Here is a 27367-nt window from a genome sequence, read left to right as displayed (position 1 = left end):
CTGAAGGGCGACGTAGCTAGTTAAATTACTGGGCAAATCAGACTTAACATCTTACATATCAAAGTGACGAGCGCATTTGTAGTGCCGCTCAGAATTATTGGTTTTTTTTTAAGAATCCTGAGTGGCACTACATTGTAATGGGCAGGGCGTATCAATTAGTATCAGCTCAATGTCCTGCTCGTCTCGTCCCTTACTGTCATGAAAAAAAGATAATTGTTTCGATCGATTTCCGTGCCACAAACACACCACTGACACACAGACATCCAGAAAAGATTATTTTAATGTTATTATTTATTACGTTATACAGAATTATTGTTATTCAAATATATTTTATTTACGTCACAGATTTGTTGACTTGACATAAGCGCATTCATATTTTCCTGTAAGGGCGATATAAGCAAAAAAAAATCAATTTCAGTTTCGTGAAAAAATCTTTTCTCAATATAATATTGCACTCTCAATCTCAATGCTTCGCTTATGGGGCGTGCAATATTTTCAATAACAAAATGATATAAACAAATATCAATAAATCCTTTAATTATCCCGGATTTGATCACATGATATTGATTTGGAATTTTTATGATATTTTAGACAGCTCGCCTCACCAGTGGTGGGTTTGCCACCAGCTCTGCATAACCGGGTGGTCTGTGTCCGGTTCCAAGACCCGGAATATCCAGATGACTTTATCTTCCCCGCGAAAAGGTTGCGAGGTGCCGTGCAGCCGCCTAGAGTGCTCAAGCCTGGAGATCTGTCTCACCAGGAGAACAGGAACTGGAGGCCGCAGATTGGTGAGCTTAATATTACGACTGTTTGACAACGGATGCAATAACATTTACAATCTGTTTTTAAATCTTAAACGTTATCTTTTTTTGATTTCTATAAACGCTCATAAGAGCAAACTCGAAAACTTGATCGTCATCCGACAGCCTGGGACTAGATAAGAGAGTTTCTTGCACCGCTTCTTCTTTCTCAGAGCGCCATTTGTTTCCGTAGTAGTATCTAGTATATTAGATATGACATCAAAAATAATTCTAAAGGAATCAATTTTGACAAAATAAATGCCTTTTTATGCCTTGCTATGATTAACAATTCCGTGTTTAAAAAAAAATAAAACAAAGACTTGTAAAAATTAGAAATTAACACTCTATAATACTGAGTGTTATGCTGCATATTTATGATTATATAGTTTTAAATGTATCTGAATAAAATAAAAAAATACCCCTTTTATAAATGAGGCAGACTATTCAGTTTAGAAAATAATGATATTAAAAACCTCATATCATTTTTGAAGACCTATCTATCCATATATCCTCATACTTATGGGTTTGATGAAAAAAAAATTTTGAGTTTCAGTTATAAGTATGGAGAACCCCAAAAATGTATTGCTTTTTATTCTATTTTTGCCTGAAAATCTTAATGTGGTTTATTAAATACATCTACTTACCGAGTTTCAACATTATAGTTCTTATAGTTTCGGAAAAAAGTATCTGCGACATACGGACGGACAGACAGACAGACATGGCGAATCTATTAGGGTTCCGTTTATTGCCATTTGGCTACTATTTACATGTCATATAATATTATTGTACACAGGTATGGTGCGGTCGCACACCGTGGCCAGCCTAGAACTGGCAGGACACAGGATGCTGGGCCATCATCTGCCGCGGGACAAGTCATACTCGTCTGTGCCTCCGCCGCAACACAGTAAGTAATAGATTATAAACAACTGTACTCACACAAAATAAAACCATTTTAGTGTGCTTATAGTTTACAATTAATTACAAGTATATTTAAATAAAATACTTTTTTAAAGAATTAAAATTGGAACTCTTATGTTTACGTTTGGCTTTTGCGTTAACGGGTGCTGACTCTGCAAATGCCAAGAACGTCGGTTTATGTAAAATATCCGGACGACCGAGCCTTGCTCAGATCTTTAGAAATGTACAAAAACCTGAACAAAAAAAAACTAATGGGACATCTGGATTCGAACCGGGATCTTACTGCTTTCCGGATCACCCAATGTCTTATGAGCTATTACAGTCTTGTATATAGTGGCGAAATATACCTTTATATTCTACTGTAACTGTATTCTATTCTTATTGTAACTGTTTCTTATTAAAACACGGATAAAACTAAATTTTTTTTAAATTGAAAGCTATATCGATTTATCGCCCCTGAAATCCCCTGTATACTAAATTTTATGAAAAATTTCGTTGGAGCCGTTTCCGAGATTCAGATTATATATATACAAGAATTGCTTGTTTAAAGATATAACATAATAATAATAAAAATGTGACTTAGCAAACACCTATTTAAATAAATGTGTAACACTTTTGTTTGTCAAAGAAACTATTATAAATACTATAGTAAATTATAGTATTTATAACAATTCTGTATTAAGCAATAGTACAAGTTCATTATTTCCAGTGGAAGGGTTCTTGCACAGGATGCCGGCTAGATGGGTAACACAGCGGTTCCTTTATCTCCCATCAAGTTGCAGTGTGCAAGCATTATTGTTTCGGTTTGAAGGACGCTGAAGATACTAGCTGGTGGAATTAATGGGACAAAGATACTCAACATATTGTCTCCAAATGAAGGACTCAAACGAGAACAATCAAGAATTCTGAGCGGCACTGCAATGTAATGGGCAGAGCGTGTCACACCATCTAGTGATCGTCTGGCTCGTCTGACCAGACTTTTATTTTATAATACAACAAGACTCACTGTATGAAGAGAATAGAATCTAGTTAAAAATGACTTTATTTAATCTTTCAAAAAAAAAAGCAACTAGCTAGTGGTAAGGCCCGGTATCAACCAAAGCGGAGAGTAGAGGAGATAAGCCGCGAAGCTGTCAGGTTATTTCCACCAGAGCGGAGAGCAGATTTGAGCTGTGTTTATAGCAACGCTTTTGGGTGTACGAGGCGCGGGGAGAAGGGCGCACGAGAATCTTCGCTACGGTGCGCTGCTTGATCGTTCGTTCAATAGACAAATGAGACATCTCCTCTCCTCTCAGCTGGATTCATTTCCACCGAAGCTAAGCGGATAGGAGATGTGAAAATAACGAAATCTGATTGGCTATCAAAATACATCTCCTCTCCTCTCTGTTTTGGTGATACCGGGCCTTACACTCTTTTAATAATTCCAAGATTTTATGTCCGATTGATCGTCCCGCATTTTTACAATATATTTATCCCAGTGTTCGTTTTTTTATGATAATAAGAGAAGAGACGAGCAGGACGTTCAACTGATGATAATTGATACGCTCTGCCCATTAATTTCCACCGAAGCTAAACGGAGAGGAGATGTGAAAATAACGAAATCTGATTGGCTATCACAATACATCTCTCCTCTCTGTTTTGGTGATACCGGGCCTTACACTCTTTTAATAATTCCAAGATTTTTAGTTGCATTTTATGCCCGATTGATCGTCCCGCTATTTACGATATATTTATCCCAGTCTTCGTTTTTTTATGATAATAAGGGAAGAGACGAGCAGGACGTTCAACTGATGATAATTGATACGCTCTGCCCATTAATTGCCACCGAAGCTAAACGGAGAGGAGATGTGAAAATAACGAAATCTGATTGGCTATCACAATACATCTCCTCTCCTCTCTGTTTTGGTGATACCGGGCCTTACACTCTTTTAATAATTCCAAGATTTTTAGTTGCATTTTACGCCCGATTGATCGTCCCGTTATTTACGATATATTTATCCCAGTCTTCGTTTTTTTATGATAATAAGGGAAGAGACGAGCAGGACGTTCAACTGATGATAATTGATACGCTCTGCCCATTACAATGCAGTGCCGCTCAGGGCTCTTGAAAAACCCAAAATTTCGTCAGACCGAAACACAGTAATGCTTACGAAGCAGTTGCTTCACGGCAGAAATAGGCGCTGGGGCACTACTGACAGCACACCTATATCTGGCACTTACGGGCTCAACAATTGCCCTTTTGTGTAATAATTGTTTATGGGTGTTCCTGCGGAATTACAGGCACATTAAATATTCCATCTTTGAGTCAGGGCGATGATAGCTCTGCGACTTAATTGATTTTTGTGCTAGTCCGATCATTTTGTCCATTAGTCCATTTAATTCATTAGGTAAGGTCATATGCTTTCACTTTTACTGCCTGCTGTTAGAATATTTCTAACAAAGTCTGGGAGCAGTAAACACTACTTCCATTTCTCGAAATGCTTTTTGTGATGTGCCAAATACGAGTATCGTTATATTTTTTTAAATTCAAATAAAAAATATATTTATTCAATAGGATCAATTCAATTACTTTGAATAGTCGGACAAGGTATTGGGGATGGAAAATATATTGTTTGTAAAAATAAATATTTAAATATTAGTGCTAGTATCTCTAACGTACCTACGAAAATGTCAACTATTGACTTACTTTCATATATTATTAATATATTTTATGGATGTTTTTGTGGAGTGAACAAAAAATAAATTGTAAACTCTTGCAAAATGAAATCAATCAAAAGAAATATTTATCCATCAAAAAAATGTATATAATATAAATGTAATCTTTAAAGACTCAGTGAATGGCTTGTATCAAACAATCTGTTTTCACCCTCGTCTCATTCATAAACTTTGGCGAATTTTTAAAATTACCGACACTAAATTAGTTCTAATACTGGCATAGAATGGGTGCCGTTCAAGTAAACAGCCTGTAGTTAAATAAATATATTTCCACTTGTCCTTTAGTAATTAACACTGCATTATTAATCAGTGCGAGACGCCCGTGTTCCGAGATATAGTGGCTGGCGGTGAGCGGGAGGGGGCGGGGAGGAGAGAGAGAGGGGGGGGGAGGGCGTTAACACACGTGACGTGATGTATAGCGACGTTCGGGAGCGTGCCGGGGATTACTATAAACAATATTATTTGACGATTAAATGATGATTTTAATATGAAAAAGAGAATTAATTAATATAGAACGCACAAGGTTCAATATTTGCCAGTTTCACGTATTAAACTTAATTTATGACAGTATGTTATTTATAGTGTTTTTACCATAAGACTTACGAATTCAGTTCTAATTTGTTGTAATATTTTTAGGATTATTTTGATTTTCATAATTGAAATCGTAGTTTTATTATCTTTATGTCACGTGACCGAAAACGCCGACCACCATTTTGTGACGTCACTATAGTAGTCCAGATAGTTTGAATAAAATAATTTTTAGCTGAAGTTTAATCTAATCGTAGTTAGTAAGGGGCGAGACGTGCTGGACATTCAGCTGATGGTAATTGATTCGCTCTGCCCACTACAATGTGCACTACAATTGCGCTCGTCACCGTGATGTAAGATGTTAAGTCTCATTTGCCTAGTAATTTCACTAGCTACGGCGCCCTTCAGACCAAAACACAGTTATGTTTACACATTTATAGGTACTTCAAAAATAGGCTCCATTGTGGTACCCATAATCTAGCCAGAATCTTATGTAATGAAGCATCCCACTGATGCCAACCAACCCCGACAGACGTTGTCCTGTACACACATCTTAAATAAAAATCAGTCCAGTCGTTAGGAGTTCACTAACATACACATACGAATTATATATGGACTGAATTCTAAACCATTCTCGTATCCACCTGAAGACACCCAGAGTTCACTGACATGCACACGCACAGAAGAAATAAATATACATATATAAAGATATTATTATTAAGCCCACTCTATGTGTGAGGTAAGAGCTTAAATATCATATCTTAACGCGATATCAAAAATTCCACAAAAACAAACATTTGGTACAAAGGCAACAATCTTGGAACAATGCCTTGCAGTGGCAAATCTTGGAACAATGAAGCATGCCAATTAAGCCGGTATTGTCTTTGATCGACGCTTTGTTCGGAATAACTAGCTCCCTTTAATTAGAGGCCATTGTTGTGAGGCGCGCGGAACGGAGGTGTTAAGGCTCGTATGAATTGTCGCAATAAGTTTTTGACATGGGAATTAAATCGGTTCTGAAGGATTGAAAGTCTTTGTTGGCGACCATTACCTACCGTTTGTGTCAAGATTTGATATTTTAAGATAATCAAGTCATATTTTATGTTACAGTAAGCTTTACTGAAATCGAATCGAGAACCGACGACTTAAACCCTATCAATAGGTAGCACATACAAATAATAGTATTTTATTAATATTTAAGGTGTAGGATTTGCACAAGAGTTGTATTAAATTAAATCTCTAAGTTATTTTATCCTTTAGAGTTTTTGAAGTCGGTTTTTTTTAATTAATAATTTTGTTGGTCTTAACGAGAAATTTCTCGAAAATTCGCTTATGTGCCTATTATATTACATGCATAACATTATCAAGAATATAATATTGAGATGTATATAATAAGTAAGTTTTGTTATGAGTGCTGTGTACGCCTTAATTGTTATACGTACCAAAATAATACAAATTGACGATCTTTTTATTTCAGCAGTACGAAACCATGGTCTAGCATTTGACTGTTTTTTATTAAAATTACTTTTCGTATCTGCTAAATGTACTCTTAAGATTCTAGTAGTTACTAGTAATACTAAACGCATAAACTAAATGCAAATAGCAGTAAAAGTTTAAACGTGTAATTCAGTAATTGTCAATCATTATACAGCTTTCCGCGACTGTTGCCACCGATAATATTATAGGTTATTCAAACACGTACACATCTATTCCGTGATAAAGTATGTTTTCTCATTGTCTTCACATCTTTGGACTTTTTAACAAAAGGAACCGTGTTGTCTACGGCTGCTGTCAACAGTTCGACTTGGTAGGTACCTACTGAAAATCAGTGTTGGAATTGGGGTTATCCTAATGTGAATTCCAAAAATTCTGAATGTCCCTTTAATAATAATAATTTTTTTTTTTCAGTCCAATTACGTCCCGTAGTAAACATTAATTCTTTATTCTTATTAAAAGTAAACTTAAAAACTAGAAAACCATCACTGTATAAGGGTGTGGTGTCCAAAATATAAAGATATAAAAATTCATAATATTAATTACAAGTCCAATTAATTTTTTGTTATTCTCCATGTGAACAGATATCCATTGTTTATATATAGGGCTCCTGATATCGTCAGATATAGCCGTAAGGATTTTTTTATATGAGCTGCGCAATCGACTCCCAAAATGTCGCGATTCTCGTTCTTATTACAGCGAAGAAGTCAGGGACCCCACCCTCCACCAACATCATGCACTGCAGCGTCTCGGAAGATTCATAAGAGCCCTGTATGTATCATTATACTGGACCCTTATTCTTCTAAATGCTTTTTGTGTAAATGTTACCCACAGCTGACAGGTGTACATGCCTTTCATGACGCCTTCTTCTTAATCCTCGCCCTATCCCATTTTGGTTGGGGTTGGCTCTCCTAATCAGTTTCGCCAGGACTTTATGTCCTGGCGAAACTGATTACGTCTTGAATTGATTACGTTTGAACTGAAACGTCTGCAGATCTATTTAGGCTTTTTGTAGATTTTTGTCTTTAACTGATTGCCATGTTAATCGGGGTCTTCCGCGTCCTTCTGGTCCGGTGTTAATATCAAGCACTCTCTAATATCTAGTCTCCAACAGCTTTTCTGGGATTAGCCTGTTCTTGTCCTTTTCATGACACCATATTTTTAATTTATTAATTTTACTATGTATACATTATTTTATATTGTAATTTGCTATGAATAAATGCTTACTTTACTTTTTATGAAAGAAACAAAATACACTTGATTAGTGGCTCGGAAGCGATCTGGAATATGGGCCATAATAGACTGCGACAGGATTGGCCTTCGTTGTCGATTTAATGTTTAAATAATAATACCAATTAAAATAACACAATAACTATAAAAGATCAATGGAGCTCCGACAATGTACAAGAATCGGAATTGCTTCTAATAACGTCGTGAAAGGAATCCATTACGTGAATGCAAATCGTCATTTGACGTGTAATAGCGCGCGAAAGTAAACAGGAAGTGCGTAGGGACGCCATTGTTGGACGCAGTGTCGCCAACTACGAAAATAATAATTATCAGAGGGTTGTCGCGCACAATGGGAGCTTTTTATAAATAACGGGTCGATAGGCTCAAGTGCTTCCTATTATCCGGTTGAAGAGGATTACGTTATCGAAGGGTTTTTTTTTCTAAGTTATTGATTTTTTAGCAGCACTCAGCCAGGTGGCTTACGAAGGTGTGGTAATGTGTATTTACTTTAGAGTTTAGCTTATAATCCGATGAGCTCGCGGAAATGTTTCCGAAGATTTGCTAGAGTTTTTTATGTCTTTATGGAGCAAAGCTTTTTTAAATGATTTACGAACTTTTGTTATAGAATCGAATTGGTATTGGACTTTTTGTAGCAGGTATTATAATTTTTATATTTCCACTATTTTGGCAGTTACGAAGACATATAATCACCATCATATGTTACCGGTTGACGGCGTACATGTACTCTGTAGGCGCTACGTGTGTTAGCGTGATATTTTGACGTAATGACTAAATCATTTTCATCTCAGTTCTATTTTCAAATTCAAAGTTTTTATTCATAATTAGATTTTGAAATAATAATAATACTGACACACTTTTACACAAATTATCTTACCCCAAACGGCATAGCCTGTAGTATGGGTGCAAGACAACGATATATTTAATACAATATACTTACTTAAACATACAAAAATCCATGATTGGGAAACAAACATTCATATTCATCATATAAATGATTGCACCTACCAGGATTCGAACTTCTAGCTCAGTAGGCAGGGTCAGTAAGCACTGGGCTATAGGGGTAGTCTATTCTCATTTATGATAGTCATTAGTTATCATCGGGGGCCTTTTGCATAACAAAGTACAAGCTAATACAAATTCACTCACGCTCCCAAATATACTCATTAATACAGAGTTTGATACATTTAAATAAAATAAAGTTTATTTTATTTATATTCATTGTAATAAGTATCCCACCTAACACCTTAGGGAGATGGGGATGTCTGAAAACCAGCAAAATATTATTTTAAGCACCATAAGCGGAGCCTACTTACTCCCCTTTGTCTTAATGTATGTAATAAATAGATTTTTGTATATTTAAAGTTACTTCAAGGCGGTAAATTTTAAAATTATTATTAATATTATTAGTGGTTTTGGTTGTACGTTTATGTTGCTTAATAAAGTATTAGTAATAAACTACAATTGGCAAAATACCAGTACTATGACTAGTATTATAATATAAGTAATTTTACTATATTCTGTTGCGGTATTAAGCTTAAAATACAAATTATTAGAAGAACCTTGTAATTATAACTAGGGACCTAAGGGACACCATATTATTAATGTACGTGGATCGAAACTAAATATTTAAATTTTTGTTTTTCTACAAATTTTCCAGTAATTTTTAACAATATTGTAATATTGTGTTACTAAAAGTTAAAGCTAAAAGGCTTTAAACTTAGACGCCACGGACAATATATCAATATTCAAATTGCCGCCATTTTTATTGAACATAAAAACATGACCAGGGCAATAGCTTCACCCATTCAGCCAAGGAATTTACTTGTGATTTGTATAATTTTCTGTAGGTATTAGCACCAATATTACTGGTTCGGATAAATACATAATGCAATAGAATACATTAGTACATGTAAATAAAGATCATATAACTAGTTGTTTATTAAAATATTAGCAGTTTATGCAACACTAATATTCTTATATTATTAGCAACAAAAATTGGTACGACTTATAAATCATTAGCTTGTAACTTGGCTTATTAACCGACTACAAAAAGGAGGAGGTTCTCAATTCGATCGGTATTTTTTTATGTATGTACACAACCGATTACGCTGAGGTTTGTGAACCGATTTATTTGCCAAGCCAAATGTAACAGCAGGTACCTACACTCGCCACGCGTGACTTTGAGCGGGATAGCTTGGTCTAGAACAAAACAACCCAAGACGGGTAAGCACCGACTTAAACCCTACCAATAAGTAAGCACATACAAATTATAGTATTTTGTTAATATTAAAGGTGTTAAATTTGCATAAGAAGTGTTTTAAATTAAATCTTTCTTATTTTATACATTTAAGTTTTTAAGTCCGTTGTTTTTTCTAGCATAGGTTTTTTCAAAAGGTGATTGTACATTTTCCGCACTGAATAACATATTTTGACATTCTGATTTACAGATGTACAGAACGAGTTGAGGATCCAACTGATTAATGATATTGTGTTAAATTGTTTTTGTAAACCTTGCTGAAAGAAACTTATAACATTTCATTTAACAGGATTTTTATGGTTTCATTTCTTATATGTTATAGTACCAGCCCACAAAAATAATGAATCGTACAATTTACAAACATACAAAACCACTTGACTCCCAATTAATATATCACAAGACGATCGCGAACAACTATTTTGAGCCCTATTAATAATGATTTATGTTCACAATCCAATGGAGTGCGTAACAATTAGATTCCTGCATTGGGGCAGGCACGTGGCCTAATTATCTAGATGCCAAACTGCACGGTTTTTTAATTGCGCACGCTTATTTTTTATTGACGTGGCGGAAATTGGAAATTGCAGTCAAACTTTATGTAGGGATTTTGTGGTATGTTTTATATTAAAAGCCAAGCATTAATTTTATTATAAACTTTGGAGTGTTACACAATTGGGAGGCTCCTTTGCACCGGGTGCCGGCTAGATTATGCACTACATTGTAATATACCATCAGCTGAACGTCCTGCTAGTCTCGTCCCTTATTTTCATTGAAAAAAAAATTCAATCAGTCTTAACTTGAGCCACTGTGGAGGTCGTATTTGCGCCGACTATATAGAGTCCTACGAATCACGTATAAAATGCCTCTTAAGCGACTGTTAGGAGCCGTGGAGTTGTTCATGGAATGTTTGCACCAGCATGTGGATGGGCTCTACGATATCATGCGTGAAAAAAAGTGTTAACAATAATTAGAAAGTTGATTGCTTCTAGAGCTGTCTGATTCTGGCAGAGACAATGGATACCGTTAGCACACGACACTTAGCGAGCTTTTTTTTAAATAATTTTTCATCACAATCTATTTTTTGTACAGTTTCCGGTATAATGTTATACCTAAAAGCATACACATCGCCCTACAAAGACTCAGTAACTCGACTTTACCGAGTTGTAGGCATTACAAGTTTATTAAAGGAAAAGAAGTTACGTTTAAATGTTCATTTCTTAAATTTTTCTATTAATGATTCATCCATATAGGACTCAATATGTTAATGCAATTGCATTTCGTTCATCAATCGTTATTTCGACCAAACCATCATACAATTTTGTTAATGATAGGTATATACTTGATTCTGATACCGGAGTGGGAGGCTCCTTTGCACAGGATGCCGGCTAGATTATGGGTAGCACAACGGCGCCTGTTTCTGCCGCGAAGCAGTAATGTGTAAGCATTACTGTGTTTCGGCCTGAAGGGCGCCGTAGCTAGAGTGACTGTATTACTGGGCCAATGAGACTTAACATCTTATGTCTCAAGGCGACGAGCGCAATTGTAGTGCCGCTCAGAATTTTTGGATTTTTCTATATTCTAATAATAATTGTCATAAAAAAGGTGAAGATTTGCTCGACGCGTCACTTCGTCTGACAAAATATTGTAGCAATACGATTGTTGCCAATATTCTTCGTCATTTCGACCAAACCATCCTACAATATTGTTAATGATAGGTTATATATAGTTGATTCTGATACCGGAGTAAATGGCACGGTGACAGTAGATAGCTAGGAGCGTCTGGTGCTAGGTACGTGCCTCGTGCGAGGTGCCCGGCTCAGCGCGGCCACTCAGGCACGCCCGCCCGTACTCATTACCGCCGCACGGCGCGCTCGAGAGCGCCCTGTCTCCTTTACCTCTTATGTCTCCTGAAATCCGTGACCTGCCTTGACTATCATATTTTTAGGGTTCCGTACTCGAAGTGTAACCAACAATAACACAGTGATAACGGCTTCAGTTTATCAAAAACCTGTGTATTAGTTAGAATGTTGAAATTTTGACAGAGTGCGTAAATATAATTGCCATTATAAATTAATAGAATTAAAAAAAAAAACTAAAAAAAACACGCTTTGATAGGAAACCGAATTAAAGAATGGAAAAGTAATTCAAAATTACCATCAATTCCTACTCTAATACAAAATTTAAAATTTAACATTAAAATAATTAAAAAACGACATAAATCTTATTTTGCAAATTGAAAAATGGAATAATTTTATCGAATTAATGTATTGCCATCCGTCCTCGATAAATCTACGAAATTTGGACGAAGTCTGGCCATTTAAAGTGGGTCAAATTCGCACCCAAATGAGTCGCTTACAAACAAACATACATACAGGTGAAGCTAAAAAAAAGGATAAGAAACAAAGAATTCAACTTTACATATTCTTACATATTTGTTAATATAGCGATCTTCAATTATTTATGTAACCGAAGTTTAAAAAAATATACTTTGTCCGAAACTACGGACGCCTTCAGGTACCAGTCCAATTTTACCTTATCTTTCCACACTGGAATGTATGTAGTTAAAAATAGTGAAACCGCTGGGATGTTGCGAGTGCAATCACGTTGCATTTTAATTATTGGGTTTTCAAGAATCCTTTACATCCAGTAAAGGTCATGGATCCTTTACATCCAGGGAAAAAAGATGACGAATAACTATATCTATTAAAAAAATTATCTTTGCAATACAAAAGTACTCAAAATTCCGAACTTAGGGTTATTGCGATTTTGGCTTCTGCATGAGAACCCTCGCGTTAATAGAAGTCTTGACTTTCGGGGAAATCCGGCGATCGGAGTGGTCGAGTGGTAGTTCTCGAGTAGCAGCTTTTGTGTCCGCATTTAAAATCGCGTACTTATTCAAGACGGGACAGAGAGCCACTGTTTGTAAATGTAAGGGCCGTTAAGGGTGTATTGTACGTTTCGGCGTTGATTTGTGAATCCCCAATTGTCTAAGAATAAAATTTAAATTGATTATTATTACATTGGCGTAACAAATATATATATATTAGTGGGAGGCTTCCTTGCACAGAATGCCGGCTAGATTATGGTTACCACAACGGCGACTATTTCAGCCGTGAATCTTAACATCTTATGTCTCAAGGTGACGAGCGTAATTGAAGTGCCGTTCAGAGTTTTTGGGTTTTTCAAGAAGCCTGAGCGGCACTATATTTTAATGGGCAGTGCTTATCAATTATCCATCAGCTGAACGTCCTGCTCGTCTCGTCCCTTATTGTCAAAAAAAAATATAGACGGAACAGAAGTAATATTGCTCTCAAGCAGAAAAAATTATCAGTAGTCTTGTTGTACTTTGTACCCGAGCAGCGTTATGGTATGAATTTCCTTGTGATGAATGATATTGCAAGAGATTATGGGCGGCGGCGATCATTTGCCACCATGCAATCTTTTATAATACAATTGACACACTTTCACACAAATTATCTAGTACCTATACAAACTTCAATGACTTGGAAACAAACATATTCGTAAAACAAACGTTTGCACCTACCATGATTGGAGCCCAGGACCCATAACTTAGAACCCAATGTTACTAACCACTAGGCTACGGGATCGTCAAGTTGCTCAGACATTAACTACACAGCTCGAGCTGCCACTCGAGGTCTCTCACGTTTGACAGCCGCCGTCATTTTGCCGCCATATTGCTTTTGCAATTTTGGCGCGAACGCGTCGCATTTGCTCTCATTTGTGGCGCTTTCAGACGGTGAATGTGTCGCGCCGTCGTCCATTAGCTGGCCATTATGAATGCGAACTTTTTCCACTTTTTCTTTTTTTTTACCTTTTCTTGCATGTAGGCTTTGACTCGTTCTACGGTCTGATTGTACGTGCCTACTGACTTAAAGATTAATTGAAGTAATTTTTTGTGGAAAATATTAAGAATTTTATAGGCCGTTATATATAGGAGTTACAGAATTAAGTCACCAAAAATAAAAAATTTAAGGAAGAAAAATAGGGAAATAACAAGCTTTTTACAATTTCAACTAATTGTTTCAATGTTGTCCATAATATGGTAACCGTCATTTGTCAGCATGATTATATGGTGGACGTGTACAATTCGTTGCATATTATGCTACGTTGATTATGTTTATTATCAGGCCCTTTTACGGGAAATCAAAGACAAGTGCCCAAAAGAAAGGAGTGTGGTTTGTTGTAAATCGTTGTTGCAAATTACTATTTATCATTCATTCATCAGGACCCATTTACTATTTATTTACTAGTGACATGCTTGCATATAGAAATGTATATAAATAAAGCGACATCTACCAAATAAAGTCCTCTACCCGTCGCGTTTAGACGTGAATGGCCCAGCCGAAATAGATATTTGAAACCTGGATCAATTTTTTTTTTGAACGTCATTCATCAGTCGAAGGCCATGGGAAGTCACGGCACAGATACTAACACAATTTGTCAACGATGGTTTGTTGACCATTTTTATGTATACCAAATTTAGATAGCTAGATTTTTGGGATAGTTTGACCTTAAAGTACATTCCACGATATGTTAGGGGATGCATTAATTTGGATACAGAAAAATGGCTAAGAAAGAGAACATGTTTGAAAGCTTTGATGATAGTGGGAGAAGTCGGAAGTATTTCAGGACCACAAGACGACAAATTTAAGTCTTGTCCTACCTCTCTGGGAGACAAGCGTGCCTTTCATCTGTAAACTTGAATATTATACACACACTCATATAAAGAATAATATGCAATGTTAAGTGTAGAGATTGAACCCGCAACACATAGTCACACCAACAGGTCCGTTAATTTAAAAACCTCTCAGTAGTTTTCAGTTAACCCTAAAAAATCTGTGTGAGCCAATTTCGATAGAAGTTTTTGCTTCTGAATTGGAGACTTACTATTATAATAGACTCATTAACCGTCACACAAAAATTGTTGCGACCTTATTCTTGTATACTGTTGGGTAAAACTTCGTCATCATCATCATCATCAGCTGGAAGACGTCCACTGCTGGACAAAGGCCTCTCCCAAAGATTTCCACGACGATCGGTCCATACTGCCTACCAACACTGCGTCTATCGGTACGTGGTCGCCATTCGAGGACTTTACTGCCCCAATGGCCACCTGTCCGTCGAACTATGTGCCCAGCCCACTGCCACTTCAGTCACTTGGGCTATGTCGGTAAGTTTGGTTCTCCTACGGATCTCCTCATTTCTGATTCGATCTCGCAGGGAAACTCCGAGCATAGCCCTCACCATTGCCCTCTGAGCCACCATTATTGAGCTAAAACTTATTTGTTTACAATACAATTTTATAAGTTCTCTTAGTTGGATTTAGTTTCAATATTATAATTATCAATTTTACTGGTTACCTACCTAGAACTCTAAGATAACGAGGTGAGATATCCAAACTGAATACACTACTCTCCAATTTCATTTAGAGACCCTTATTGTTAATAAAGGAGGGCTTAATTTGAGCGGAGCTCAGGTGCAAATTAGCGAAAGTGTTTTAACTTTGATTTGAATCCCTCCCACAACTACAGTCGTGCATCCCGATAATTATTGTACTCTCGGATACGAGTACGTAACGAGTCCACGGCACACGCCATTAGCTGTCATTGTTGCAAGATGGCGGCTGGCCGGGGTTCATGTGACGCGCATTTTTAGAATTCGTTACTCTAGTTAGCATCTAGACGGCTCAGCCATGGTCGAATAATTATTAAACAGTCTTACAAAGTTACAATATTCTGTACATTACTGTTTAGGCTACCTAAAAAGTTGAATATAAATTCATGTCTGACTGATGTACCGTATAAATAACAAAACTTATTATAGTTAATAAATATTATAGAATAGGAATTGAAATGATTGTGCAATATTGAATAAATAAATAAATATACGTTGGACACTCACCTTATATAGATAAAATAATTATTTTACTAAATCTTGAAAGTAGATACCTACTCTCCACTAGGCCCTATACACATTGGTTCGTTTTGAAATAGCGAAACTTTCTTACGGCCGTTCCTAATATTCAGTCTATCTCCGGTTGTGGCCTACTTGAGATAACAATCGTAACTATCGTTGAATTTTCTGTCCCTATAAACTTCCGTACACGCTGTCTGTCAATGGGAAGACGTAGAGCTTACCAGCGATAAAAGTTTCATGCGTTCCAATATAAGGCGATGACAATGACTAATCGGGTATATTGGGACAGCTTCAGATTATTGAAAGTAGAAGGTAGTAATTTATTTCTATGTGTAAATAGTATATTGGGAACGGCCGTTAGACGCGATAATTCAATTAAGCTGTCAAAAAATATAGAGAGGTATTTGAAATACGAACGATGGTATTTTTAAAAACACGGAAATAATCATATATTTTTAAATAATAACAATTAATCATACATAATTTTTTTTATTCACAAACTCTGACTGGCCTGGTATAATAGGCGGTGGAGGTTATGTCTTATGTTCACACTCCATGAAAAGTTTGTCGTGTAGCTATGCTGTTTTATTTTTCTATCTTTCGGGTACTAAAATACTAAAATTTTTTCAAGTTATTAATAACATTGTATGGTCCAATTCCACATAAGTTTTCGTATTACTATAGTTACAGCGAATAATGTGTCACAATTGAAAAATGTCGCAAGAGCTAATAGATTTTCAAATCAATTCACTCCTGGTTCGTGCTTCACCAAGTCGTATGTTTAACAAACAGAGCCAGGGCCCCGCCGGCGTTTCTTCAAGTGCAAGATATCACATAGATGGCGGTAGGTTCGGTGCTTCACTAAGGATCACCAGCGGCAGAGCTTAACGCGCCACAAACAATAGACCTCTCGCGAGTCGTCGGTACTCGACACGCCTGCGATCTTTCAAATCCAGCTTTTGTTCTGTGTGTATTGGTCGACTTAGCGGTAGGTATTTTGAGGGTGAAGAGGGAGGGCCGCTGGTTTGAGCACAGTTTTATGCCAGTCATTAACTGACTGAGATGTTTGCAGAGCAAATGAAACCCCGTTACGATATTTGGGCGTTTCCTTTAATGCGTAAACGTGCCATTTCTTTGGGAATACCATCTCAGTTCAATGGCAAAATATATAATCAGTGAGTTATAGTTAATAGTGACCATCAGAATAGATCATATTCCAGCTTACAAACCAAAACCAAAGTAATATAAAATCTATAATATATACTACAATATATGTCATTTATAAACAACCAAAGTCACTGACATAGCCCAAATAATTGCGAAACTGAAGTGGCAGTGGGCAGGGCTCATAGTTGGACGGACAGATAAGTAAAGTCCTCGAATGGCGACCACGTACCGGAAGGCGCAGTTTTGGTAGGCCTCCCACAAGATGGACCGACTATCTGGTCACGATCGCCGGAATACGTTGAATGAGAGCAGCGCAGGACCGATTGTTGTGGAAATCTTTGGGGGAGGCCTTTGTACAGCAGTGGACGTCTTCCGGCTGATGATGATTAATAAATTAATGTCAAATGTCGTATTTAAGTAAGAACCTAATGTCATGTTGTTCGTTCATACAATTTGGTCCCATAATAATTTAACATACCTTGGCCCAGTAGTTTCATTTTATGAACATTTTTGTTTACGTCGACGATGTAATTTTAGTTTTGAGTGATACCTTAGATAATTTATACGTCCAACGGCCGTTTTCAATAACCTATCTATCTTTAGTTTAATTACTAGAGGTAGACAAATCTATCCTTTTACGCTTACTTACATTTCAATAACATATCGACATAAAGCATTGGACTATAACTATATTGGACATAACTATGGATAGTTATTATCTTATCATTAAACTGTGATAGCAATGTATCCGTAACTAGAGATACGTTATTGAAAACGGCTGTAGATAGACTGAGACATGAAATGAGCCGTGAACGCGTCAAAAAAAAATGTGGTGGCCTGTTTTCATGCGTTGCATAAGAGCGCTTTCGCACTATGTCCGATCCGAATGCGATCCGTACCCGTGTCGTAGTGCGAACGCGCTCTTAGGCTCTATCTAACTTTCAGCTGGATACGTATAAATTATTTAAGAGTGATACATATATTTTCTTCGAATCACATATTAATAACTTAGTGTACGGGAGTTTTTAAGCCAAATTTTGTAGTAATTTATTGATGTTGTAGTAATAAAGTCGAGAATACTTTCGACGGAGCCATTTAATCAAAAAAAAAATACTCAAAACTAATATTTGCTTGTACAATTACATGTATTAGTACAAAAGATATTCATCACTTATAATAGGTGCCAATTATCGTTTATTATGAAGTAACTAATAAATGCTTTGCTTGGACGGGGCTAACGAGGCACCAAGTGATCGTACTCTTATGCTGACCCATCTGAATCTGGTTTTCCGTTAGTGGTGAAAACTATAAATTAGACTTTAAAGGATTCAGAAGTTGTTTAAGCTAGCTATATTAGTAATGCGTCATTAAATCCAGAAGCGTTTATTACCAGATTGACTTTCGGCCCCTTCAAATAAAGTTGTGAAATTTGCTTGAAGCTGATACGGAAGTCGTCTAATCCAAACCAAAATGGATAAAAAACATCTTTCTCAATATCAACGAACAGTCGTTGGTCTGATTTGCTTGCACATTAATTAGCAATTTATAATTACAAATTTTTCTTTCTTTTTTTTTCTTTACACTTTCTTCTTCTCTTTTTCTACTATTTTTAGATGGTCACTTTTAAGACGGCTGCTGTCAACAGGTCGACTTGGTAGGTACCTACTGAAAATCAGTGTTGGAAATCAATTCAAATTTCATGACGTCGTATTATTTATTTTTTAATTTTACTATGTATATATGTTTTGTGTTGTCATGATAAATGCATACTTTACTTTACGAGTACTAATTATGAACAACTCTTGTAAGAGTAACTTTGTTTTGTAAAACTCTTAAGTTGTAAATATGTATTTTGACATCTCTCGTCCTAACAAGTTGTTCGTAATAACTTCCGTATTTTGCATGGTATCCATACCAGTGGGAGGCTCATTTGCACAGGATGCCGGATGTGTACCACAACGACGCCTATTTCTACCGTGAAGCAGTAATGTGTAAACATTACTGTGTTTCGGTCTGAAGGGTAGCTAGTGAAATGACTGAGCAAATGAGACTTAAGTCTTAATCTTATGTCTCAATGTGACGACTGCAATTGTAGTGCCGCTCAGAATTTTTGAGTTTTTCAAAAATCCTGAGCGGCACTGCATTGTAATGGGCTTGGCGTATCAATTACCTTAAGTTGAACGTCCTGCTCGTCTCGTCCCTTATTTTCATAAAAAAAAACCATCACATGAAACTGTTTTTTCTTATATTTTTCTATATTATTTTTATGATAATACCCACAGATAATTGAATTTAAACGTAATATTAACAATTAGTAACAAATATTAATTGTTCTTGTTGCTGGGTAGGTAACCGATGTAACGATAGCCGTCCGAGGTATTCCATATTTAACTCTCAGACTCGTTAAGTGATATACGCAGAGGCGTGCATATCATATTATGGGCAATTAGGCAGTGCCTACCTCGTTATGAACCTAATTAAATATAGCACTAGTGTTAAAGTTAATTTAGTTTAATTTGGTTCCGTTATTTTATAAGCAAACTTCTATTTAACACCCACTCTTAAATTTTTCCTTACGCTAGATACTAAATACCTATGGTAAGCAATCTATTCAAATTCCAAAGTTCAACTACGACTAGTTAGATCCACAGTGCCTACGTTACTAGAAAACCAATGCACGCCCATGGATATACGTATGTGCTACAAATTGTCTCTGTCGTCGCCAGTTGGTTTGGCGTCATTATATGCTCATTTACTTCAGCAAAAAACAGAGCCACACGACATATTGTGTTTTCTAAGGCCAAGATCTATAGAACTTACACACTTTATTAACGTAAAACTTAGCTGAGTGTGAGTTTAAGCTCAGTTTGTGGCTTCATCTAAAGGATCTACTTTACAGTTGATAACTTGAGATTTGAACAAGACATACCTGATTTATCAACGATACGTCACTCGAACAGTTGACTCAGTGGAAAGAGCGCTCGCGCGGAACGTGAGAGGTCGCGGGTTCGAGTCCCACATTGTTAATAAATTTTGTTTGTGTAATTAATCCCAGAAGTGAGGGTTATCACTTAAAAAAATAGCAAATTTTTTATAAATTTAGATGTCAAATGACTATAAAAACAAAGATAATGTTAACTTTACACTCAGCTAAGTTTTACGTAAGAGTACAGTAAGAGAGTACGTTCAGAGCAAAGTCTACGTTCTACGTTCGCTCTATAAATTATACTAGCGGACCCGACCGACGTTGCCCTGTACACACGTGTTAAATTTAAAAAATCGGTCCAGCCGTTAGGAGGAGTTCTCTTACATACACATGGTCAGGAGAATTATATATGGACTGAATTAAGAATCTAAACCAATCTCAAATTCACTGAAACACACAAAAAAATCATCAAAATCGGTCCAGCCGTTTTGGAGGTAATTCAATTGAGAATCTAAACCATCCTCGAATCCACTTGAACACACACAAAAAATTCATTCAAATCGGTCCAGCCGTTTAGATATGTAAAGCTAGATCTAACTAGACCCTAAATGTTGTTAGAAAGTAAATAATTTTGTGATGATTGTTTTAGATCGCTCGCAGTCGTTCGGACCTCATCGGAGTGGGTATGTGCAGTCACAAGGCGCCGAGCGGCCGCATCCCTACAGCCGGCCTGGGTATAATACCAACCAGGACAGGCAGTACGGGAATAAAGACAGACAGTTTGGGGGCCAAAGGCAATCTAACGACCAAAACAAGAGATACAACCAGGATAGACCGTACAACAGCCAGGACAGATTCGGCGGCCAGAACCGCTTCAACCAAGGATACAGGTCGAGTAACCCAGGCTACTCGTCGAACAACCAGAACCCGAGGTTCGGCCACAACCAGGAGCAGACGAGTCACAGGCAGTCCAACTGGAGGCCCCAGAGTTCAGGTCGGCAGGGCAACTCAAGTTGGCGCTGATATTATGTAGATAAGCAAATATTTTAATAAATTAGAATCAATTTACAACTCAACAACATAATAAGATGAATTGAAGTTGAAACTGATATCAATTATAGGTACATAATAATTGTTGGTATTTTGGTGCCAGTTACAAATATTACTAAAATATAAATTGATAGTTGGGGCAATTACAAATGATTTATGCAACTGTTGTTGCATAATAAGGGGTATGGAAACACGATCACATGAGTGTTTTAATACCTAATTATCAACAGTTGCACACACGACTATCTACACCCATAATATGAATCCTCTTTAAAAGATTTTGAAACAGTTAGCTTACTGCTAACATTAAAAAAAGCAAGTCCTAATAACCATTACATCATCCAAACGAGTGTTGTAATGTTGCACTGAATTTCATTACAACACTCGTTTGGATTATGTAATGGTTAGTAGGACATTGGGTGTTTTAATGTTGGCAATAAGCTGTTTTAGAATCTTTAATAGAAGTATTAAAGCATGGGTGTAGATAGAATATTTTTATGTCACTGTTTTTCATCATATATATCAATCTGCTTATAGCCGATCAATGAATAATCACAGCAGATCTGCAGGGAGGTCTAAGTCTAAGCTGAGATATATAGAGCGTACTTAGATTTTGCTCAGACTTTACTTACACAAAACTTAGCTGAGTGTGATAAAACGCGAACTTGACTTTTTCATTCTATTCTTCCTGCTGTGGCTTCTGTGTAAGGTATACCACAAGTTTGCCAACGTCGTGTAGAAATAGACCACTATCACCACTATTAAAAAAAGAGCATGCTAAGATTGCACGCAGCTAAGTCTTACGTAAGTAAAGTCTAAATAGGTAGGCTCTATAGATCTCAGCCTTAGTTATATAAGTTTTAAGAACGTGAAAACTTAGACCTTTACGTTTGAAAACATAAATCTGACAATATGGTCTGTTGCGATCCATTGTAACTATATAGTATAGATAACTAAATAAATAATAGGTAGGGATAACAGAGAGAGTTGTCATACTGAAACATGCAGGGCAAGCCTGTCAGCCATTAAGTTGACATAGCGACATCCCATTCTGCACGGACGCACGACAAGAAGATATTAGTAGGACGTTTAAAGTGACGGGATCTTCTTGTGGCGAATTCACGATTAGAGTTCAAAGTACTATTTGTAAAAGAGTTCAGTATTCTTAACTATCAATTTATCTTTCATTTCTATATATATATTTATATATAAATATCCTTATTAAAAAGCCTTATTAATTATAAAAAAAAATAATACTGTCAAATGTATATTATTATTTCCAGAATACTCTAACTTGGTGCACTTGTATAAGTTAGAGTTTTTTGAAAGCAATAGTAGTTGTAAAGGTGTTAGTAGCATTAATTTTTTTTATTAGATAATATTTTAAGTCATACCAATGTAATTGATTTAAATGGGCTTGAGTAGCCGCGATTTTATTGATTTTGATTAGACCCTCTTGGGTGAGTAGGTATGCCATTCCTAATTTATCATCTAGGCACTGATGAAAATATAACGTAAACTCGAAAACTATCTCTTGCTAGATATAATGTTTTATTTACAAAACGGCTTCATAATTATAATAGCTAAATGATTACAAAAACACGTTAGAATCCGACCGTTTATGACTGAAATACAAACTTTTTTGTGAACGGACTTGGTATGAAAACATATCTGTTTTGTAGGACTCGGGCTAAAGCGACTCTGTGCCGTCTATTTTGACAACTAAATGTACGAATACATTTGTACCTACATAAATATATACATAAATGAACCACCCGTCAACATGCTTATTGGAAATATCATCGAAATGTTGAGATAAAAAAATTTACGTAATTTTTACAACAATGTTACATTTCAGTTCTAACTATATACTTGTTATATTACTAATATATATCCGGATAGTACTGCGTCTATATTTTGTAGCGTTCTTGAAATTAAATTCACAATAAAACTTAGAATTACATGTTTCGGTATAACAAAATGTTCTCTCCCCACTTTCTGCTCCAGTAACCTGTTCCTGCACTACAAGGAATTTTTGTCTGCAAAATGCATAAACGACTCTGATTAACTTTGATGATTATAGCGTTATTTCTCAAATGATTCGACATGATTTTTGTATCTACTCTCGTAAATGATATGACATGACGAGTAAATGGTATGGGCGGACTTAATAGTCTGTGGTCATTTCATTTAGTATATCTAGTGCATAGTTCTGACATTACAGCTGATATATATTTGTATATATTTTGTATCACCTTTGTTACAAGATTACATATTGTATAATAAATGATTTTATGACTCAATTTGAGTTTTTTTATTTCTTGCTTTCAAACTGTTGCGATTTTTTTATGAAATTAAGGGATAAGACAAGCAGAACGTTCAGTTGATTGTATTTGATACGCCCTGTCCATTACAATTCAGTGCCAGTCAGGATTCTTGAAAAACACAAAAATTCTGAACGCCAATACAATAGCGCTCGTCACCTCGAGACATAAGACATTTCATGTCTCATGTGCCCTGTAGTTTCACTAGGTACGGCGCCCTTCAGACCGAAACACAATAATGCTTACACATTACTGATTCACGGCAAAAATAGTCACCGTTGTGGTACCCATAATCTAGCTGGCATCCTGTGCAGTGCAAAACTATGTTATATCATCAGGTGCACGGCATAGTAATGGGCAGGGCTTGTCAAATTCCATCAGCTGAATATCATGCTGGACTCGTCCCATTGTCACAAAAAAAGGCGATGATTTGCTCGACTCGTCACTTCGTCTTATAAATTATTGTAGCAATATGATTGTTGCCAATATTCATCGATGTTAGTGGTGGTTGTTAGCTAATATTTTATTTGTTTTGCAAATAAAGTAAAATATCATCATAGAAAATTGTCTCACGATTTTCTTTGGCTGAGTTTCATTAATATAAAATAAAAATAGTTTAAAAAACACGCTTTGGTTGACAAAAAGATAATGGTTGAACATCAATTCCTGCCTTATCGAAGATACACTGGCCTTCAAAAGTAAGTATCACACTTTTAAAATTGGGATAACGTTTTAAGTTCACAAGATATACTTTCGAAATAAAAAGGACTCCAAAGAGAATTTAATTTTTTACATAAAAACTCTATAGTCGGTAACCTTCTTTTAAGAATTGGCTGAAAAAAAACTTCAAAAACAAAACCATTCCTTTTTCAAAGTGGACGTTTTCGAATTACAATTTTACCATTCACATTTTTCTTTCTGTTTTAAATTTTTTTCAAGATCGATGGGTCTTGTTTTAAAAATTTATGCTAAAAAGTACATAACATTTATTTATCATGCCTCTTTCAGTTGAAGAATGTGCTAGGATCATGGCTTTTCTGGAACTAGGCATCAGTATGCATCGCACTGCAAGAATGGTGGGTGTGATGGTACGAACGGTCCAGAAGGTAAAGCGAAAGTACGAAGAGACTGGACACCATCTAAGGAGACCTTGTAATGGCAGACCCAGGTGTACCAGTGCCCGAGAAGATCGTTATATTATTTCCACTGTGTTAAGGAATCGCCACCAAAATGCAGTTGAAGTCCAGCAACAGCTACTTCAGACCCGGAGGGACTACATTAGTGACAGTACAGTGAGAAGAAGACTTGCTGAAGCAAATTTGAAACCCCGAAGACCAGCGAGTGGCCCAAAACTCGAGATGATAATGCCCGGCCACACACGGCTCATATCGTACAAGAGTATATTCAGGAGGTCTGTATCAGCGTGATGGCTTGGCCACCAAGAAGTCCTGATCTCAACCCGATTGAACACGCCTGGGATGAGCTTGGGAGGCTAGTCAGAAATCGCAGACCTACTACCCTCAGGGCACTAAAGCAGGCCCTGGTAGAAGAATGGGAGAATATTCCCCAACATCGGCTCCGAAACCTAGTGTTCAGTATGCCAAACCGGCTCGAAGCTGTAATCAGAGCTCGAGGAGGCAATACTAGTTATTAAAAATTAAATAACATGTAATACATTCTAGTTGAATTTTTTTACACTAAACTAAAAATGTCTATTTTCATTGTTTTATCTTTTTTAAGTTAAAAATGTTACTTATGATTTTAGTTTCTAAGAATTAAAGCCTATAAAATTTGCAACAAAACGTTTTTAATCTTAAATCTTTACCTTCAATATTTAAGAAAAAAAAAATTTGAAAAGTGTGATACTTACTTTTGCAGGCCAGTGTAGTTGAAAAAATATATATATTAACAAAAATCTTATTTTGCAAATTGAAAAATGGAATAATTTTATCAAATTAATGTATTGTCGGTACTCGATTCATCAACAAAATCTGACCGATAAAAGTGCTAAGTAATATAAATTCTGCAGCCTCAGTAATGAAGCTCTTTTATCTTCAGTAAGATGGCGTGTAGAAAATTACATTATTATACCTAATATAGTTTTTTTAAATGAATGACCGGTGTATATTGCTGTGGTTAGACTGTTCCCATAATCATACTTCCACGTACCTACCTACCGTCAAACTCCCAAATTAATTCTACGATTCGATAATATGTTGTCTGGTGACAAGACCAGGTATACCTAATATGCTATATTATCCAACGCACCTTTATGCATATAATTTAATAGTCTTTAATAAAAATCCAGTACGATAAGAATATTAACGGTCCATTAAAATCGTTTACCTGAACAAAAAGTTGCAGTAGTTTATACTTCATTAGGGTCTCAAGTGGCCTCCAGCCATCGCGGGACCCTAATTTCCTTTCATCCGAACAATTTCGAGCCTTCGATTGTGGTAAAATTAAAGAACTATTGAACGCGAACAATTGCACTTCAGATTGCTTTGTCAGAGCATGTTCCTTATTTGACAGCTAACTTTGGAATTGCTGGCCGTATGAAAATTCGTTGGCAACTGCAAACATTGTATGTTTTTAGAAATTGAGAATAGTATTTATACCTACATAAATTTAAAGAATCTGTTAAACTATTCTCGAGTTTCTACCAGTTAATCAATTTTTAAATTTTGCCTCTACCTTCCTTTAATTGGATATAACCTAGGCTTTTATTTAAGAAAATGAATTAGGGTTCAGCGCAAATTTAGTAAAAAGCATAATATTAAAAATCTGATTTTGTGATGAGATTCACTCGTAAGGAAGCGAGTTGGTATGGAGTCATTGTCATCATGGTCATTTTCAAGTCATTTCAGAAGCTTGATTATATCGTAGTATCGACAAAAATAACAATAGGTACTTCTTCTATCGACTACAAAAGATCGGAGATTCTTACAGCTCGGCAGATCCACGTGATGTAAGAATTATAAAATCTCTCTAAGCTGCTAAACAGAAATACGCGCTCTGAAATAAGGTAACAAAAAATTTTTTCACACAAAAATTTTGTTGGAGAGAAAAATAAATTTTGCTATGGGTTTTAACATTTTTAATTACTATGGTATTTGATCTGGCCACAATTGTTTGTGTGTTTGAAAAGATCAAGCAAATAACCTCTACAAAAGTTGATATTGTTACTTTAAAAAACGTGGATACATACAATTCGAGGAATTTTTTTACTCAGGACCCCCCCCCTTAACTATTTCATACTATTTTCGGAACATCCTTTATGCTATGGCATAAGCAATGCTAATTTTCTCATGGAAACAGTACGGAGATCAAAGCCATATCGAATAGAATTATTATTTGTTTCAGTACTACCAAGACATATCAATTCATAAGTTTTATTACGATTGCAATGTGTCATATAAAATACTTAGATTAAGGGTTGGTCTCCGCTGCGCTCCAACTAGATACCGCACTACCAAGAAAGACAGCTTTTTTATTACGGCAATTATGAGATGCTTGTTGCGTAGCGTTGCGTTGTTGCGACACTCAATGGCACCTTTCAAGTCTTGTAACATACGAGCTTAGTGTTATTTTACATTGAAATTGATAAAATACAAAATACTAACTCATGATATGTAATGGCAGTGTCTTTCTTATTTCTTGTATTTTTACAAAGTTTTACTACGCAACCCGGAATTTTAGTTTTAATTATTAGCAAAGTTTAACATAACATGTGGCGCAACGTCACACATTGTTCAAGACTGGCTAGAGTACGCCCAGTTGGGCGTAGTATAAGTTGCCGCTCTTTGCGACTACGCCTGCGGTTTCTAGTTTGAGCGCAGCTGAGAGCAATCCATAATATAAGAAAACATAGTTAAATTTTAATTTGTGGCCGAAATTATGACAGGACTAGGTATATTTCGAAAGATTTTATAACAGGCAAGGAACAATTGGTATGTTTGAAGAAGATAATATGGACATCAGTCACATACTTCGATTTTGA

At 36.1% G+C, this 27367-nt stretch overlaps 1 protein-coding gene across 1 annotated transcript in view; it reads left to right on the top strand.

The window, feature by feature from the left end:
• The window catches only part of LOC126964788 (5'-3' exoribonuclease 2 homolog), a 42006-nt gene extending 18660 nt beyond the window's left edge, over positions 1–23346 (top strand). The window contains exons 15-17 of the mRNA XM_050808042.1: positions 592–788; positions 1594–1704; positions 20643–23346. Of these exons, the coding sequence (XP_050663999.1) occupies positions 592–788; positions 1594–1704; positions 20643–21016 (682 nt within the window). The 3' untranslated portion in view covers positions 21017–23346. The remainder of the gene's footprint in view (positions 1–591; positions 789–1593; positions 1705–20642) is intronic.
• Positions 23347–27367: the final 4021 nt, after the last annotated feature.

Source organism: Leptidea sinapis, chromosome 6 (genome assembly GCF_905404315.1).
Source record: "Leptidea sinapis chromosome 6, ilLepSina1.1, whole genome shotgun sequence".
NCBI lineage: Eukaryota > Metazoa > Arthropoda > Insecta > Lepidoptera > Pieridae > Leptidea > Leptidea sinapis.
The sequence above is the reverse complement of the archived record's forward strand: the minus strand, read 5'-3'. Positions and strand labels throughout refer to the sequence as shown.